General features: G+C 38.7%; 2 protein-coding genes across 2 annotated transcripts; one reads left to right on the top strand and one right to left on the bottom strand.

The window, feature by feature from the left end:
• The first annotated feature begins 600 nt into the window (after positions 1-600).
• cep55l (centrosomal protein 55 like) lies at positions 601-9,262 on the top strand. Its single transcript, XM_085284587.1, has 12 exons — positions 601-714; positions 1,235-1,454; positions 1,566-1,673; positions 2,508-2,663; positions 6,144-6,197; positions 6,352-6,496; positions 6,866-7,011; positions 7,328-7,521; positions 7,773-7,896; positions 8,221-8,292; positions 8,612-8,737; positions 8,882-9,262. The coding sequence occupies exons 2-12, from the start codon at positions 1,266-1,268 to the stop codon at positions 9,092-9,094; spliced, it is 1,527 nt and encodes a 508-aa protein (XP_085140713.1). The 5' UTR covers positions 601-714; positions 1,235-1,265; the 3' UTR covers positions 9,095-9,262.
• A 2,199-nt stretch (positions 9,263-11,461) lies between these two features.
• On the bottom strand, positions 11,462-14,041 carry rbp4 (retinol binding protein 4, plasma). The gene is made up of 6 exons (XM_085284588.1): positions 13,910-14,041; positions 13,525-13,627; positions 13,278-13,414; positions 13,060-13,166; positions 12,296-12,508; positions 11,462-12,043 (listed from the first exon to the last, which is right to left on the bottom strand). Exons 2-6 carry the CDS (start codon positions 13,624-13,626, stop codon positions 12,006-12,008), a joined length of 597 nt encoding a protein of 198 aa, XP_085140714.1. The 5' UTR covers position 13,627; positions 13,910-14,041; the 3' UTR covers positions 11,462-12,005.
• Between the last annotated feature and the right edge of the window lie 6,155 nt (positions 14,042-20,196).

The raw sequence follows: 20,196 nt of genomic DNA, 5'->3' as shown, positions 1-20,196 counted from the left end.
TTGCACACCACAACATTAGTTAAACCCAGTGGAAAGTGTTTTTAAATCCGAAATGCTAAATGGCCTAAAGCTGAAATTCCTCATTGTCAATTAAATCTCATTTATTTTAAACCCATTGAAGTGGAGGTTTTAAAAAAGATGTATTCAGATAACTGTTCATATACAGTATCTGATCCGAATAGATTTCCAATGTTACTTCAGTATCAACCACTGAGAAATCATAAGTCTCGGAGCTTTCAATAAAATGGCCTTTAAATATTTCGTATATTGTAAAGGCAAGAGCCTGTTGTTTCTGACATGCAGGTTCAACAAGCCAAACTAGCGCTAATCTGTCTGTTCGTTTGATAAAGTGCAGCAGACAGCCCGGGCTAACGAAACGAGGAGCCGTTGGCTAAAAAGCTAAATAAATAAACTATGACTCTACTTCCAAACTGGTTAGACTTCTGAGGGTTCTAGTATGTAAATGCATGACATTAAATAAATAGCGTTTCAAATTACCTTTACAGAGATTATTTTGCCCCCCGTTGAACCGCCCAACACTTCACTATCCGGGATATCCAAGGCTACATAAGCATGCGCACCGCGGCGCACGTCACGGGTGTGACGTCAACGCGCTCCAATTCAAACTTCAGGAAACGAAAGTGTCGTTTTAAAACGGTCTCGCCACAAAACAGACGATATTTAGTGGATAACTTCCGTCTCCGTGTTCTCTTTGTAAGTATTAAATATTTTCTTTGGTTGTGTGTGCATGCCTATAGCGTTTGTTTTCAACACTACATGTACGACAGAAAAAATAATATTACGTTAATTTGTGTTTGCTAGCTACCATTGACATGCGCACGAGAATTGGTAGAACTGTCATGTTTTTATTTTATTTTTCTCATGTTTAATTAGCATGAAAGGATTTTCTTTTCCTGGCACTATGTAAGGTAAATGTGAGGAATTAAACCTATTTCAATAAATGAAATTTGGAAAAAAAAATGTAGGAAATTTTGATGTTCATTGAAAGCACGACGGGTGTGTCGATTTTGACTCAACTTGCTTTTGTAAAATGTATTATTAATAGTCAGTTCCACTTCTGTCTCTGTTTTTCATTTCGCTGTGTTCTTAGCTGAAGGTGTGTTTTGAGCTGCTCTTCACTTGGAGTGCTTGCACGAAATTCTTTGATTGAAATTAAACTGCGTACCTTCTGGTGGATTCAACACCAGCACAGTCACTTTACTTTTCTTCCCAGAGCACTGCACTTAGTAACAACAGAAGCAGCCATGACATCTAAAAGTGCCAAAGAGACCATAGTTGCCAAGTTGGGTTTCAAATCCAGCAGCTCTGGCTCCAAGGCTGAGGCAGAGCTGGAAAAAGTCAAGAAAGAAAATGTTCACCTGAGAAAAAAGATTGATGACCTGGCCAAACGGCACATCAAACCGCCTGATGCGGACAAAAGCAAGCTGCTGGAGGTAAAAAGGAAATCTTGGCTTTCTCAGTAACATTAAGCACCTGTAGCACTTCCTTGTTTTTTATATATATATATGTGTGTGTGTGTGTGTGTATAATATTGGTTGTTTCAGAGGATTCTTTCCCTTGAGACCTTGAGAGAGAGGAACAACCAGCAGTTGCTGGTGAAAGAGCAGGAGCTGGAAACTCTGAGACAGCAGCTGTCAGCTAAAGGAGGAGAGGTACACACAACACCTCTCTACAGAAATACACAGTTAAAAATCACATATACAGTCGACTCTTATAGCTCTATCCATCAAGAAGTCCTCTGTGAACGTGGTCAGATAGTTGGACACTTTTCTGCTCAGAGTGACAAGATAGACTTGCAGCTGTATCTTTGAAAGTACTCGACTTTTCAAGATATGTTGCATTCGTGGCATTGTATTGGTGGCATATGTATTGCTAGCAGCAGACAACTGTCAAAAAGAGAGAGGAAAAAAACTGTACTAGAATTCCAGTAAGCTGCCACAAAAACAGTTGGGGGGAAATGGCTTCTATCTCATCTTGACAGCAGCTCAGCAAAGTGAAGTTTTGACGACTAACAGAAACGGCATACTAACACATGGTGTTATGAGCTGTTCACTTGACTCATAAGCTATCTGTCTGCAGTGGGTCTTTTTGCGTGGATTAACATTCAAAACAAGTTACTGCTATGCTGTAGACTTTGCTCTTGTCTATTTTTGAAGTTTTGTTGGAGTTTAATTTGGGCTAGTTGGAAACATGGAAATGACACACTCTGACAAATAGAATATCAATATTTTATGTAACCCAGACATTAATCACATTTGCCTTGCGGTTGTTAACCTTCATTAAGAAATGCACCAATAAAAGAAAGAAAGAAATTGGAGCTGCTGTGTGGATCAGCCAGCTGTGCTATGTTAGTTGTGTGAAGGGGATAATTGCCTGGAAAACACAAACCATCCCTGCTTGAAGAGAATTGTGTTGTTTTGGCTACAGGTTGTTTTGGAGGCTAGTCAAGTTGTTGTTTGCTTCGTGTTGTTTTGTGTGCATTTCAGGTGGTGGCGTCGCTGCAAGCCCAGCTGGAGCAGCGGAGGAAAGAAGCAGAGCAGAGAGACACGTTGTTCCAGAGTTTGTCACAAGAGACGGAGAATCTGAAAAACAAGCTGGTCACTGTTTCTGCCCGATGTCAGACTCTGGAAACTCAGGTGGCGGTAGGTTTATATTATAACCTCTGATTTTATTAGCCAGGGTCAGTGTCTCATTTTACAAACGGCCAGTTGCCTTACTAATCTGTACTCTACTCTAGTTGTTTTTTATATCTATTACTACAGTGGTATTCGTTTTATTACACTGATAAGTGCATACCACTGTCCCCTAAGGTAAGTCTTTGCAATGCTCAGAGAAGCTGTTAAAAAAAACCACAATTTAGTTTTGCAAAATTAGATCTGAGCAAATAACAAGACTTTGGAGGGACAAGACCAAATGCACAGCGCCACATTTGGTGAAAACCAAACGTATCAGCACCAACTCCTCATATCAGCTGTCAAGCATGGTGATAGAGGAGTGATGATTTGGGCTTGTTTTGTAGTCACAGAATCTGGGCGCTTTGCAGTGATCGAATTGACCATCTGTCTGACAGTTAAAGCTTGGCCTAAATTGGCTTACGCAGAAGAACAATAGTCCCAAATCTGCAACAGAATAGCTAAGAAAGAAAGGAATCAGTGTGTTGAAATCACATAAAGTTCAGATACAATGATGTAAGAGACTGATAAAGTTATGCAGAAAGCAATTACTTCAATCTTTTGCTGTTAAATGTGGTTTTACAAGCTACTCAATCGCAAGTTCTATTCAGTTTTTCCCACACAGTGTTTCTACAGTTTGGCTTCCTTTTTGTTAAAAAAATACACGGTGTAAATCACATCTTGTTTTTTTTTATCTGAGGCTTTTTAAAAATGTAGAACTTGAAAAGAACCTGACTTTTTTTTTAATTGTCTTAATTTGTAAAACCCAACATGCACTTTCTTTTTTACCGTGACTGCATTTATGAGTACGCCTGGGCTAGCACAAATCATTTTATTTGAGTGTGAAGAAAAAGAGAAAAACTTGAGGAAAAAGTTGCGCCCTCTTTTTGGCAGAAATCGCAAAGGAACAGAGTTGCTTGAGTAGTTATATCCCTTCCTTTGACAGCAAATTTTCCCCCTGGTCTCGGATTAAATCCTGCAACAGCTTTCTGTCCTCTGCCTCCCATTCTAATATCCTCCTCTGATTTATTTTTTTCCCTTCTTCTGTATCTATAGTGCTGATGCAGTAGCGCTATTTCTTTTGTTTTGTAACAATCTGGTCAAATTAAATTCAGCTTTAGCTGTTGCTTGACTTGTGTTACAAAACTGGAGGCTGACTAAAAGTAAAATATGTGTAATATTTGCTCATGATAAGGCTTTTGTTTTGATCTGAGGTTGATGCACCTTAGACTTTCATTTTCATTTTTTTCCCTCACATTTCACCAGGAGCTTTTTCTCTTCTTTTATTTATTTATTTTTCTTCAATAACTACTTCATGAGATGAAGTTTGTTTGAAAATCCAAGTGCAGCTGTTTATTTGTCCATTAGGTGGCACTGTGTGACCTCCAATTATATTCTTCATCATCTGACATTAGCTGCAGCAGATTTAATAATTTGTTTTAATGAAAGTCTCACATTACACGTTGCTTATAATGAAAATGTTTTTCCCTTTGTCTTCTTTGCCAACTATTAACACCCCTGGTAGCATCACAGCCGTTACAATAGTGTCATGAAAGACAAAATAGCATCTTTGTTCAAATAGCACTTTGACTAAAGCATCAAATGATTCATATTCAGCAGTGTGAGAGCCTTCAGTGGGTCTGCAGGTGCCACTTCCCTTGTCACTGTAGGCTCTTAAATGTAGCCCTTTGATGCTTTGAGTGCAGCTGGTCCTGCTGCCCATCAGGATTCCTCTTGGCTTCTGAAGAGGCTTTGGTGGCAAAAATCACAAGTAGGGACTTGAGGAAGACTCAGTCATGTCATACCTCCCTTTATGGACAAAAGTACCTTTCTAGAGATGGGGGTGCTGAAGCCCTGCTCATAGTACTACAAATGTAAAAATCAATTCAGCCTGTGTTTTAAATGGAGTTCACCCGCAGTATATTTTATCAAACTCCTGCCGTTTTAATCATAATCCGTTACACACACACACACACACACACACACACACACACACACACAGAAAACATTATTCAGTGATGTACAAAACAGCACTATCACAAAATTTATTTTTTTTATCTCCTTGCTCTCCATTGTGGGTCAAATATTACTCAAAATCAAAAGTAGTTTTCTGTTTCTTTTTTTACAAGAAGCCCAGAGATTTCTTATTTCTTTCTTCTTCTTTTTTCCTTTTTTGTTACTCATGAAGGTCGCAAGAAGAGTAATGCTGGTTGAATGTAAATGCTCTTAGATTGTTTTTATACTGTTTCAAGTCTAACTTGAGTCCAAGGCTGGAAAGCATTACAGTGCAATACTTGAGTTACTTGATATGTGGGAGGAGTAGTTGGTACTTGTTGCCTTTGTAGTCTTTTCATGCAGAGCTTTATGGGTTTGTTTTTTTGTTTTTTTTTAAATCTTATGTCTTAATATCTTCAAGGTTATGTTTTTGTTTTTTTTACAGCAATACTCTCCACTTCGTTTAGCAGGTTTTAAATTACTACATATAATCTGACCACGCCACCTATTTCTCTTCTTCTTGAATTTGGAAAAGTTGTTAGTGGGCATAGTTTATGGGCTGCACATTCAAATCCATCACGTTCCTCGCAGAGCTTTAGCACAGAGATGATCATTTAGATGCAAACTCCAACATCTCTGTGAAGGTTTTATAGGATCTGCTGGTGGGATCGGCCATGTAGGCATCAGAGTTAGGGTGACAGAATTGGGAGATGACTGTGTCTCTAGCGATGAATAGAATTTGCACCAGATTTGATAGCCTCGTCTCTCATAGTCTATTAAAACCAGTGCTTGTGCTGATAACTATCGATAGTGTTTTTCTTTTCATTCTCATTTAGAAGATGGAAAAACCTAAACCCGCTACACCTTTGTTGTCTCAACCTTGTATAACCTGAAGTTTTTAGTGTGTGAGTATTTGCCCTTGAAGCTGGATAAACTGAATAACACAAATGCAGCACATACAACTCAGCTGACCTGCAGTACTATAAAACCAGAGGATGCTCTGAGAGTGCCTCCTTCTGTTTTCCCTTTGCACGCTGCAATTCTCCACCAAGTTTCATTGTCTTCGGTTTTTGTGCGATCTCCTGGCAAATGGACAGACAAACAAGCTACAATCATCACGTGATTTGGTTCTTGTATTGCTGGAGGAATGACAGGGTCTCTTTGTTTTCCGAGAGCTTTGGCTGCCTTGAATTGAGCCCCCTTTTTTAAAAAAAAAAAATTCAGCTTTAAGACTCTGCTATGTCCAGAACAATTATAGTAAAAGGAAAGCACAGGTGCAGACAGCAGCTCCACAGCTCGGATGCATATTGGATAGACCTTTTATCATTAGGATTTGCTAATACAAATGAAACCCAATCTTTTCTTAATGAAAGTATTAACATTTTTATGATGGCTAGATCAGATGTAAGTGTTGATGCCAACTCGAGTGAACCTAAAGACGTTTTCTCTTTTCAGAATGGACAGGCACCTGCTGCAAACCTCGTAATGATACAAGATCAACTGAAAGATGTGAGTCCAGCAAGATGATGTTCACCTATTTGTAACCGTATCATGTATATCCTGCTACCGAATGATGTGCTCATGAATTTGAGCAGCTGAAAAGTTCACATATTGTGTATAGGATGCAGTTTGTCATTGTAGGCTGTGCCTCTCTCCCTACCAGGCTCTGGAGAAGAACCAGCAGTGGCTGGTGTACGACCAGCAGAGAGAGGCCTATGTGCAGTCTGTCCTGGCCCGTACTTTAGAGCTGGAGCAGCAGCTGGCTCAGGCAAAGCAGCAACAAACCAAACAAGAGGCCAGTCCAGAGGGTAGGAAGTGTGGGGGGGAACTGAATTGGCTTTGCTCACTATTCCTTTATTATTCACAACAATCATACAGTAAATGGAAAACTTTCTTTTGGCCTAACAAGCAGCTTTTTTTGAGACACATGTGGCATGGAAAGTGAAAGGGGCAAGCCAGGAAAATGAATGTACTTTTTGTTTTTTAAGTTAAATAAAATGCAGCAACAGGCTTTGAATTAGAAAATGATTTAATGGGTAATAATGTCAGAATAAAAATGTGTTCAAATCCAGTAGCGGTCAGGATTGAGCTTTCCATGCAGCTTTCACAAAGATAATCCTAACATTTTCACTGCAAATAATGTTTCTTCATTTGCTTACTAACACTTCTTGTCTCAGCTCCTGCCAACTTGGCAGATCCAGAAAAGGAATCTCAGCTGAAAAGCCAATATGACCACTTGGTGTCTGGGATGCAGAAAGACCTGGAGAGCCAAAAAGAGCAGGTTACCAGAGCCAGACAGGAGCTCGGTGTCCATCGGGAGCAGGTAAATGCCAAACAGATTTCATGTAATCACCATTTACTCATTTTGATTAACAACTTTGCCAGCTTGCTCCCCTTTCTTTATATATTCTCCATGTTGTGGCTTGTGCTGCTCATGCTGATAATACTTTCAGTCTCTATCAAACAATGTGCAAATTCACTGAAATTCACATCTATTTAAAAGAAAGCAACTGGGCTAGTTTCACTAAGCATTTCTTGAATTCAGATGTCTTTGTAATTGAGCTAAAGCGTTCTTTTAAAGAATGAAGAAGGCGAAATATATAAAATATCCTACAATTTGGCTTGTCCGCACCTGGTAGGCCTTGAAAGCTCAGGCTGAGCTGCACTCTCAGCGGGAGCAGGTCACCAGGGTTCAGGAGGAGATGTTGGCACTGCAGAAGAAGTACGACGACAAGTGCAGCGAGCTGTCGTCCTTACTGAGGAAGTACAAAGACAAGTGCAAAGAGCTGGAGCAGGCCAAGGTGGATCTTCAGGCAGAGCGACTTAGCAACAGGTAAAGAAAGTCCTAGCACCTAACTAAAGCGGATGTGGCCAAACTAAAAGTTAAATGGGACACTTCCTTTGAATAAACAGTTGGTTGGTTTATTTATGGATTCCAACTGGCTTTGCAACTTATGCAAAGTACTTTACAAGCCCAGGTTCTTGAATACAGAGGGGTGACACTGAAGAGCTTTAACTGCTGCTAAGTACTACAAATATGAATATTGTTGATACTTTTATGGAATAAATAAACCATTCATCCAGACATGCAGTCTGTGAGGAGAGAAAGGTGTCGTCTGAGCGTGCAGACAGAATGAGGGTGGAACTGGAGACTATGGATATCAGATTGGAGGAGGAGAAGAAGAGATCTGCTGAGCTTCTGTTGCAGGTGAGATTCCCATTCAGTGATTTGTATCCTTTAGTCAGTATTCAGTAATATTTACTTATTTATCAAAGTTTTTCTTTCAAAACATTTGTAATGCATAAAAAAAGTCTGCATTTATAGGGTTGCATATAAAATGGAAAGACCTCATCCGTTAGCAATTATATTTAATAAGTAAAGTGCAAGAGCACAATAGATGTACCAGCATATTTAAATAAAATACAGCTCCAGGGTTATCTGAAAAGAAAAGAACTGAATGATAGCATGTGTGTTACTCTTTAATGGTGCTATACAAGTGTGTTTGCCTTGCCTTGATCATGTGCTTCACAGGTAAATATGCTGCAGAAGTCCGTCCTGAGCCAGAAGGAAGAGCAGAGAAGAATTGCAGCACTGGAGCAACAGGTAACACTCTGTGTTTATATGTTACCCAAATTGTTCCTATTAATAGAAGTCTTTGTTTTGTAATTGAGTGGCTGGATTTATTAAAACAAATATATAATCACTAGGAACTGTGAGAAGTCAAAAAAACTGAGATCAGTAATTACTGATTGCACAACCTTAATGTTCACCACCCACTTATGAGTGGAAATTCTGTCAGCACGGCCCTTCTGGGTAGTATGTGATGTGGAGTTGTAACAGTTTTGAGCTGTGTTTTTTAAGAGTTGCAATCCAAACCGTTCCCACTTGTCTCTACTTCCTGTTTATTTCTGCCCCTCCTAAGATCCAACTCTCTGCCAAGGACTTTGAGAATGAAAAAATTGATCGTCAGAGCATGCAGCACCAGTTACATAAGGTGCTGAAGGAACTTCGCAAGGCCCGTGATCAGATTGCAAAGCTGGAATCTGCTGTAAGTGTTAGACTTTAATAATGGGGAAGAAATGTGATGGCTCTTGTTGAACACTGGCATGCAAGACTTCAGTCCCATTTTTGTATCCAATTAAAGCACCAGGGCTTCTGCTAAATGAATGTATTGTCATGTTTTGTGTTTCAGAAGCAGCCAAATGCTCGCTTTTCAGAGCCCAGCTCGTATAATAGCCTCGAGTTTGAGCGTCTCACTATTGAAAACCCTCTTGGCCCTACATCCCCATCTAAAGTCACCAACCTCCTGGACGAGAGTTTCCTGGAGTGCCCAAAGTGTCGGGCCCCTTATCCCACCAGTCGTCACAGGGAGCTGCTGACTCACATCGATTACTGCTTTGCGTAAGCTAACACATCAGCATAGATGAGTGATTCTCAGTGTGCATGTCCGGACCTCCGCTTACTCAAAGGGGTAAAAACAAACACAAGATCACTCTACAAGATTTCTGATTCATTCAGGAAATTTGTGTTTATGAATCTAGGTAAAATAAAACAATGAACAGGCAGTTTTAGACACTGACTCTACAAACATAGCACTGATAACAGAGTATAAGATATTTCTTGAAGTCACTGGAGACCACTTGCATTCGATCCTGTTCTTTTATCGCAAAGTTAGAAATACCGCCTTAATGATCATTTATCATAAATGTATAAAATATTCATTTATGTAAGAAATCATGGGACATATTGTGCATTATTTTCCAAGAATGATGGGGTCTACGGTGTCCATTAAAAAATGATTTTTAAATTTATTTTATAACAGTATTTTGGCTTTTTTACTCTGTTTTTTTTTTTTTTTTTTTTTTTTTTTTTTCTCATTCAATATCCAAACAGGTGCGATACTTGAATGCTTGTGTAGATACGTTTTTTTTTTTTAAATAGAAGGGATTTGCAGGATACTCTTAACATGCAAATCGCTCGAACATGTACTTCAGCTCTTTTTGCCATTAGAAAATCACCAAACATCTTCTTATTTACAGTTTTAAAAAAAAAAAAAAAAAAAAAAAACTTTAATACTCCATCCATATAGTTACATCTGGGGTCTCTGTTTAGATTTTGCTGTTTGTTAAACTCTTGGTGAATCAGTGTTGTTTTGGTGTGTGTGTGTGTGTGTGTGTGTGTGTATATCACAGTATTTATTCTTGTTTTTGTTTTTAATTGGTGAACTACTGTCTCTTTTCAGTGATTTAGTTTTATTTTGCTTCAGTGTGTATCACCAGACAATGTTTTGCTTTTGTAATGGCCTTCTTTCTATCGAGGGACTATTGTTTATGTTATTTTTGCATAAAAGTTTACAAGCCTGTCTAATATACTCCACTGATGAAACGGCTAAACACACACTTTCTAAACTCCTCTTCTTTTCCCTCCATCATCATCGGCAGCAGTAGTCATGTTTCTTTTTGCCTGGCTTTATGCGAAAGTGTTATGTTACCTAATTAGCCATGTGTTTTCGGTTATGTCAGTGATGTTTGTGCAATTGCTAAAGCATTTCTCTGTTTAACGTGTAAACAGCTGTGTAAAGTATCCCAAACCATGACCAAGTTTTTATTTGCCTGAACTGAACCAGACTTAAAATGTACAGCAGTCGGGAGCTTATCTAGTCACATGTGGGTGGTTGTCCCTGTATTCTTTCCTGTTCAAGTGAAGCTCACTTCCATCTCCACCTTGACTTTTCAAGCCTGCGGCCATTTAAAGCTGGAATTAGATTGCATGAGTTAATTCCTTGTACTAAACTATTCAAGGCAGGGATTACCAAAGGTCCTCCCGGTAGGGGGAAAAAGAGGTTAAGGTGTCTATTCTCGCAGCCTTGGCAGTGTGACCAGTTGACATGAAACGAACACTGCTGTGCATCTTATATGTGGTTGTTTTTATTTGGGCTAGCTCTCATAGAAGATCCAAGAGTCCAACTTTTATCAATAAGTTTACCGTTTTTTGTTTTTGTTTTTTTGTTTTAAACCTGATTTATTTCAATCATGTACACCAAAGTAGTTTTGCCATGATCTGTACTGTACTGTACAAAAAATGTGCAATAAAGATGTAAATCTCTTCCCAGCACATCTTCCCCTGTTTAGTTTTTCTTTCTTTTATTTAGTTGTTGATATTTTGGAGGGGTTCATATCAATCTATACAACAAGATCAGTTGTTTTCCAGGCAAACTTTAACCTATGCAAATGTCAGCTAGCATGTTGCTATTTTGCATGTACAGTGTTCACAAAGCTTATCGGCTAAAGCAGGGATTCTTGTGTTATTTCTTTTTATGGCAACTTCACTTGCAGAAGCATAAAGAAGTTCACACCCCATGCTTACTAATTTAGCAATTCGTACCCATTTACAAAAAAAAAAAAAAAAAAGATGGTAGCATCATTTTCTTGTTTTCCACAAAAATCATATTAAATAAACTGATGTTCACCACTGATCAGAATGTGCAGTATGTGTAAATTATAAATATATTTTCCCACTTTTCCATGCTAGTTGCTTAACAAACATATAAGAAGCCATAGCTAGAAGCTTAATTTGTACCATTGTGTTTTTCCCCTTTTGCTTTGTTTTCTTGTAGCGCAATTATAAAAGATTTAAAAAAGCTAAAAATTCTACTTGGCTGTACTTTTGATGTGTTTTGTCTGACAGAATCCAAAAGCAATGACACGAATTCATTATTTGCGATCCAGGAACGTAGATAAATATTTAAAGGGCAATAAAGAATGAAGTGAGCCACAGTGGTATGAATGTTTTATTTCAAAAACTGGATCAAGAAGCAAACGTCATATGAAGAAGAAACAACTTAACTGCTCTTTTATGACCCTATAAATATATAGCACATGAGCTAATGTGTATCTGTGTATGTATAGTTAAAAAACTATCTCCTCGAGGACTACAAGATACTGTGCATTCATTAGAACACTGAACCAGTGTTTTCTTTATAATAAACATAGTGGTTCTTACCCAGAGCTGCAGTACTGCTAAAAATCCAGGTTAACAGATAATTGTTTGTCACATTGAGAGAGAGCTGATTGGCTGATTGCATAATTCTGTCATTCTGATTGTTTGTTTGTTTTAATGGTACTCATGAGGGAATATAGGAAGAGAACAATAACAACCATCTTTCCTTTTAATTTGAGATTGCAGCTATATAAATGTGGCTGTTCATAGTTCAATTTTGGTTCATTTTTAAAGAAGAATGTGCTGCTTTTTTATAATAGAGATGGAGACAGAAGAGGTGACTAAGCAGTGGGATTCAATCCAAGATCAGCAAAGTGTCACTGTGGGTCAAGAGATGTGCCACTCTCACAGAAGCCTGCAACACAAGGGAGATAAGTAGCATTATTAACTATATGGTAGCTTAAACATCTTTATCTCCTGCATGCGTTAGTACTGAGCATTTTATTTTCCTATATTTCTGAAAATATTGGCAATATAGGCCGGGCAGACACTGACCACAAGAATTTTCACCTTTTAATTTAGTCAATTATTCACTTGGTCTTTTACCCTATTGAATGACGGACTGATAAAAGCCACAGATCAAAGAATCAAAGCATAGTCAACTCACCGGTGTGTGCAACCCGTCTGTATTTACCCAACAGACAGAGGTCTGTCTTCTTCTGGAGGACAACTGGCTGGTCTTCTGGCCTTAGGCCAGTTGAGTGACGAGAGAATATGAAGGAGTACCCATCTAGGCAAGTGCCATCAGCGTCCACTAGTCTGCAGGAGTAGTGGACTGCGTAGTTGTCATAGTCAGTGTCAATAACCCAGTGGTCATCATCTAAGAGCACGGAGAGTGTGGAGGAGAGGTTACTTTTGCAAAACCATTCATTTACAAATTTTCAACTTACATACTGAGAAAAACAAAAAACAACAAAGAAAGTATGAAGCCAAAATAACAGAAAAAAAAAAAATATATATATGTATATTTTTTCACTTAAAAAACATTAAAGTAATATTAATAATACAGCTGTTTGATCCAGTGGTGGATACTGATGTTTTAGTGATTGCATCCCGTGTCTAAAATTATTACTTAACCTCCTTTTTCTTTAATAACACAGTAAATACATAGTCATACCCCCTGACGTTAAAATTGAACTCAACAAAACACTATTCATTTTCCAGTGTCCGGGGTCACGAATTAAGTGCAGCAGTTGATAATTATGTTATATTATCAGTTGGCTTAAGGTCAAAACCCCCTTGGTGGTGACTATCAAGTAACAATTACAGTGTCTGGTCGTTCATTGTTGAAAGGATTTCTTTTTAAAGTCTGAACAAAGACAAATTTGATTCAACATGAAAGTTAAAGGTGCTTTTCACTTCATAACTTACTTCCTGTCTGCAAGTAGGATGCAGCTCCCCAATACTTCATCTTAAACTTTGCAGGGTCAGCAGTCTCCTCGAATGTGGCAAACATGTGGGCACACATCTCCCAGTTGCTAGAGGTCAAACAGAGAGAATAAGTCATTACAAAAAATGCGAGACAAAAAAAATCTCATATTGCAAATTGCACACGTTCAAAGCAAAAGCCTCCACAGAACAGAGCCTACTTGAGGATGATGACTCTGCCTTGGGCGGTGGCAGTCATTTTGCCATCTTCTTCAATATTTATCTGGGCTATGACGTTATCAAGCAAGAACAGGCCTTCTGGATCCTTCTTCCCTACAGCATACCATGTCCCTGCATACTACGAGTAGAAGAACACATTAAAGAAAAATCACGGTGGAATAGTACTACTCAGAAATTATGTAAAACATTTTTTTTAAATAACAACGTAGTTAATATTTTTCAACTCACCCTAGTTTTGTCGAAATTCTGCATGACGTTGATGTTGGCTACCTGGCAGTCCTGTGCCCAGGACAGTGCCAGGAGAGAGAGGGCTACAACGTACCGAAGCATTCTACCTCCGAGGAAAGAAGAAGAGAAAGAAGGCACAGACCACAGACAGTTAGAGAAAAAAAGGAGGCATAATGGAGAACAACAACAGAAATACAGACATGCACACTGCACTGCAAGTCCTCAAGACGAGCAGAATGTGATGAAACTCCAAAAAGTACTTCCACAGGGCTACAATAGTGTTTAAAAAATAAAACCAATACCAGAAAAAATGATATATCTTTAAATATTTGACTGAAAATGTAAAAGCAAAACCCCCCAAAAAACAATCCATGTGAGTGTGTACCTTGATACCACAAAGACTCCAAAGAAATCCTCTGATTTTCAGTCTGGACTGGCCTTAAATACAGCTGGCCAGTATTACATAATAACTTCTGGAGACCCAGAGCGCCCCTGCTTTCCCCACAGCGAGTTTGCCTTCCATTGGACAAACATTTACATAACCGCAGACCCCACTCCTATTGATTTATGTGTTCTGCACATTTGGTGGACCACCCCTCCCAATCTCCACCACAATATCTGTTTTTTCACTTATTGCTAAAGGATTCCTATTTTTATCAATGCAATGACTGGTAGAACCAGAAAGATCGGATCTACATGTATATCTTTTTTTGAGGGGGGAGGGTTCTTTCTGTATTTGCCAAAGAAATCATAAAACACGCTTTGACCAGCATCTGTGTTATTGCATCAGTTGTTTTCATCTTCCAGCTCCGTGTTTGTGTAACTGGAGCTCAGAGTCCACGCTCGGCAGAAAATAATCAATGCGAAAGAAAGGTGATTACGTCTTTTCTAAAAGCAAAGTCTGAAGTTTCAAACGGAGGTCAATAATGATAGGAACTGTTAGCACAACATATATGGAAGCTGATCTTTATGTATTTTAACCTTTGGGATTAATCCATGTCAATGAAATCCAGAGCGCTTAATGCTGTCGATCATAGCTGAACACAAAAGAAGCTTATCGATCGGTTCTTGTGCTGAAGAAAGTGGATCGTGCTCGATTGCCATCAGGCATGAACAATGTTTCCCAAATGTTTCACGCTTGCATTATTTTGTTTTTTTGAAAGGTTTGCACAGTTAAAATACACTTTGGCATAAAAAAGGAATACCTACTCTACTCTCTAAGACAGGTCTGTTTTTCGTCTGCTGGGGCTTTTTCTTTTAAATACATCGATGCTGTTGTTTTTCACTAAGATCGTAAAACCGGTCTTCTGAGAGCTCAGCTGAATAAAGAAGAGCAAAAGTGAAGCCAAACATCTGCAGATTGCATAACCAAAGAGCTGGCCAGCTGAAAAACAGGGCAATCACTCTTGAGTAGAAATAATAGCTCCTGGAATTTGGCCAGAGGTGCTGTAACATTTCACAGTTGTGAACACTGGCCAAGAAGCTATATACATTGCACTGCCAGATTTGTCTGTGCGTTAAACATTTATTGTGTGCTGGTGAATAGGAATGTAGTGCTTGAAGTAAGAGCGAGTTTCTTTTTTCTCATGGAAAAGTAAGTTAGTAAAAATCCCTGTATAAAATTGGAACTTGAGTAAAACACCTCATGGCTACATCCACAGTCCCCATCTGAACTTTGGAGCTTTGAAGAGGGCAAAAGCGCTGAACACGCGCCGATTGAATTTGGGTAGAGTAGTATGTCCCCTTGTAACATAATCCAATCAAATTCCACCCCTACCTGTGCCCTTAAGGGCCAAAATGTAGGACTGACAATGTCAAGATGTATTGGATATACATTGTACAGATTTGATCACGATTAAATGATTAGGAGTGCAATTTGCAAATCTCATCTCATCTTATCCAAACAGATCAATCATTCACAAGGATCCATTAAGGGCAGTGGTTTTTAATCATTAATCGACCTATTTAGCAAAATGCTTACAACTTTCTTATGTTCCAATTACTGGCATTCATAATTATTTTATAGTATCTTTTTTTTAATTGCTGTCTTTTCTGTTATTATTCTATTCCTCTACATATGTACAGAATTCACCTGCTTGCTGCTACTACTGCACATTCACCTAATGTATATACTATATATATAATGTTCTTCCTCTACCACCCCCACCCCCACCCCCCATTTTTGCACATGTCGAGGAGCGTGTGTTATACTTGTATAACTATGCATGTGACAAATAAAGAACCTTGAAGCTTGAACCTATGTAAGCGTATAAAGGATACTGAGCACAGAGACTGAAGAAGTCACTCGGATGAGTGACGAAACATTTCTCCCACTGAAAACGCTACGTCCAGATGTACATAATCAACCTTTTGGGATATATAAAGGATAGTGCACGTGGGGGTTGGGGGGAGAGGACACATTGTGTAACCAAGGTAAAACAAGTTCACATCTGTGAAGCTTAAGGTCCAAAAACACAATGATGTCAAACAGTGAATGAATAATTATCAACACAAATCAGCTGTCTGCATTATTTATAAAATCATTCTGATTTTGCTACAAATTCTGTTCATGATTTATTTGTTATTGGTAATGTTACCATATGTGGACATTAACAAAAGGTAATAGTTAGTGTTACATTAAGAATATCATCTATGTGTGATATCATTAGGGTCTTTAGAAGTGGTAGTAAAAACACTCCATGATCACGATATGCAGTTATGGTATCCACATTTTATTAACATCAAGAATCTAATGTTAACCATGCCCCAGATTGTATGGAGATAGCACATAGACACATATAAACATACAAGCCAATAGTCTGAGGAGTGAAAATGTGTCTGTAAAATAACAATATGACCTGGACTTTGGGCACAATTTGGCTGAAGACTCTGTATAAGATCCTTGTATGTAATTTTGATTAAATTCAAACTAATACTGTTTCGTTCTCTTGACACACAATGGATTCCACAAGCTCATGGGTCCTTTGGCTAGATGAGCTAATAATAAAATAAAAGCTGTGACAAATTCAGGACTCCTGAAGATACCTGGTGTTAATCAAAACTGATTTAACTTTGACAGTGTGACTTCATGTGTGACAGCTGAGCTGCCTGGTGTGTGCATAATTTGCCATGGCCGATCCTTTTCTAAATATAGGTTTATGTTTAATAGAGGGCATGGTTAGCACCAATGGATGAAGAACATTGAGAAGATCCTGGATGTGAATCCATTGAGCTGCCAGGTGGGTTTTCTGTTTGGCATTTGCGTGTTCTCTCTGTACCTGTGTGGGTTCTCTCCAGGTTCTCCAGCTTCCTCCCACAGTCCAAAACATGCTGTTGGGTTAATTGGTGATTATAAATTAGCTGTAGGTGTGAGTGCTTTTCTGTCTCTCTGTGTTAGCCCTTATGATAGATGGGCAACTTGTCAAAGGTGTACACCACCTTTCGCCCTATGACATCTGGGATAGGCTCCAGCCAAGATGCAAACCTGAACTGACTAAAAAGACGGATGGCTTTAATAGATAAAAATGTGCTTAAATGATAATCCGCTGGCAATGCATACTGCCATGTCACGAAGAATGACTCCTTTAAACACAACTTTACCTCCTCATTGATATCCTACTACTATCAGAAAGATCAAAAAGATTTGTTACAGTAGCATGCACTGCACATAAAAACATCTCCTTCTGTTTGCTAGTATGCATGGATCATGTAAAAGTAACAAACAAACACCTAAGTAGTGTGTGCTTATTAATCAAAGGTGAAAAAATCTTACAAAAAAGGAAATAAAAGAAAGGATAATGAATAAAATGAGGGCATATTTGAAAGAAAAAGTATATTAGACTGACAAATTTGGTGTCTTTGTATCCAGAAAGAAACAATTCCTAATAATGCTTATGCACCTGAGGCCTGTACTAGCTAGCTGCTTTCCGTCCGTGCTGGTGGGCAGATAAAGTGCAATGGTTAGAAAATTTGTGTTTGGACATGTTTGATCTCACAGTGCTTCGTCTAATAAATGTGCAAATACATTCCGACAGGACCTGAATTATGTTGGTATCAAATGTTCAGCTACTGAACTACTACTGAATGAATGGAATTGCAGAGAGATCAAAATAACTGGTCCTTTTGTCCACAGTGTCATATCCTGAAAAGTACTCAAAACACACAAAATATAATAAAAATGTTTTTTTATATATTTGTAGAAAACACATATGAATACACAACCAAGAAAATACCCATCTGATAGCTGATTTTCTGTCTGCCTGTCCTTCCTCCTCCACACACTAGAAGCCAACCACCTCCTCCCGCTGTGAAATTGACTAGTCTAATTTATTTCCACAAACCCTGCTAAATCCGCACGCCCACACACACACCTTTTGTAGTTCTCACTTTTGATAGGCTTGTCTCCTTAATCCTTACAGCAGAAACAAAAAAATAAATAAATAAGTAGAAAAAAAAATGGGACACTCCTTTTCTCAAAGACCTGCCAGCAGCTAACCAGACAGTGGCGTTCGGTTAATAATAGCCAGCCATGGTTGTTTTGTACCCATCCAAGTTCAGCTAATTGACCAATTTCCAGTTCCAGCACTGATGCCTCCACGAAGGTTTCATTAGAGCGCAGGTAGGCTGCCCACACACTGTGAGCTTTAAATAGACGATTATGGCCAGGGACACAATCGCTGCCAGAGACTGATGCTATTTAAGTAAACTACTTCCTCCACTGTAGCAGCAACCACAATAACACAACAGTGACAAACCTAAAGCAAGGTTGGCTCGCTAGGAAAGCCCTCAATTTAATTCATAACTACAGTTAACAGTGACTGCACATTAGCCTGTAGCAGGGATTCCCAAAGTGTGGGCCGGGCTCCTGGTGGACTGCAGAAAAACATAAATTTAGTTCAAAACTGCTTACTTAGTATGCACCGTTACATATTTACATAAATGTATTTATTTATATAAAAAGTGAATTAAAACTGGTAATTGGAGATGTTTAGTTTTTGATATTACTCATTACTCTGACCTAGATTTATTGGAGTTTGTGTCCCAGTGGTGAGTGGTTCATGCATTGGGTAGTATAGCTGGGCAGATCTATTTAAATATTGATAGTATCAATACCGATGCAGGTATTGGTAGTAGTGATACTAGCACAATAGTATCAATCAATATAATAGGATACCAGTCTCTATCCTATTATTTCAGGATGTAGGCCACTGAGTTGTGTTGAATTAATTATTTTATTTGGAAATTACAATAATATACCTCAAACACTCACTATGAAAAATGACCCAAAGTGCTTAAGAGACAAAACCAAAAAACTCCCAACCCAAAAAACACAGTTTCAAAATATAATAAGCACCGAAAAAGCTGTTTTGTTGTGTTAACTAATTGTTGTGGAAAGTAAAAGTCACATTGATTTGATGGTCATTTAAAATGTGTTCAAAATGTGCGAACTGCTGATGATTCATGTAATAGATCATAACACAGTTACACAAGCTGCCTTTTGAAGTTAAAGGTTTTACTATCAGTATTGATATCAGCAACATTACTACTGGGTAGCACTAGCCAGTAATTTATAGCCAACAGTCTGTGTTGTTTATGCTTATTAAATAATATTTTCAAGGTAAAACATCACTTTGTCTTGTATTTTGATTAGAGTGAAGATTTAAGATTGAGTGGGCCCCATGAGAGTTTGTGGTTTTTGAGTGGGCCACAGCACTCTTGATGTGACTTGATCTGACTGTTTTTTGTTGTCTCTGTATCATCATAGGGTCTATATCTCAAAGCACCTTGAGGTGAGACGGTTGTAGTAATTTGGTGCCGTATAAATAAAACTGAATTTGGGAATGGCTTGCCTGTAGGTTGGTGGAGGAAGTGATAGAATACTGCTGTGTATCTCGTAGAAAGCTACTTTCAGCTGCTCGCTGTCACACGGGGTCACCACAGCATGCAGCTCTGCATGTTTTGTTTTGTCAGAGTTGGACGCCGGATGCCCTTCCTGACACAACCCCACAGGGGATTTGTGTCTCAGGCTGGAATCAAACCAGCAACCTTTCACCTGTTTGCTGAATGTGTAAACCACTAGACGATGGATCCTCACTGATGTGACTCTTATATACAGCTAGAAATGAATATTAGGGCAAAAAAACACTTATTTTGGGGGCAAATTTTTAGTTGGGGTGCTGGCCAGCTATTTAATCCCCCTACAGCTGCAGGGATGCAAGTATCAACCAATTTCATGGCAGCTATTTTTAACCGAATCAGATAAATACAGGTAACAGCATCTTACTAAGACGTTAATGAAGCTTCTGTCCTATTGAACCGCAGGGGATAAATTAGCATTATTGGTAACACCTGTGTTGCTATTTCCTGTCCTAAAGGTAACTAAGGTCTGTGGACTTTAGTTTCTCGCCAAAATGCCTGACACCCTGTTTCTTCAGTGACAGCTCCCTTTTGTTATTCTTTACCTCTCCACCATGCCCAGTCTGACATCTGACCTGACAACAATCTGTTTCTCCTCCCTCCAGCTTCACATAGCAAGGATTGCCCAATATAAAATGATCAGGCTGGGATTTGCGGCCTAAGGACGCTTAAAGCAGGAGGTTTAATGTCATGACGTCACGTTAATTAGCGCCACTTTGATCCTTTCAGCCTCTTAGCCGCACTCTGCCCTGTTCT

The sequence above is a fragment of the Mchenga conophoros genome, linkage group LG8 (genome assembly GCF_057382185.1).
Source record: "Mchenga conophoros isolate Kocher_MC1m ecotype Shallow Benthic linkage group LG8, M_conophoros_male_GT1.1, whole genome shotgun sequence".
Taxonomy (NCBI): Eukaryota; Metazoa; Chordata; class Actinopteri; order Cichliformes; family Cichlidae; genus Mchenga; species Mchenga conophoros.
Note: the sequence above shows the minus strand (reverse complement) of the source record. Positions and strands in the feature narration are given on the sequence as shown.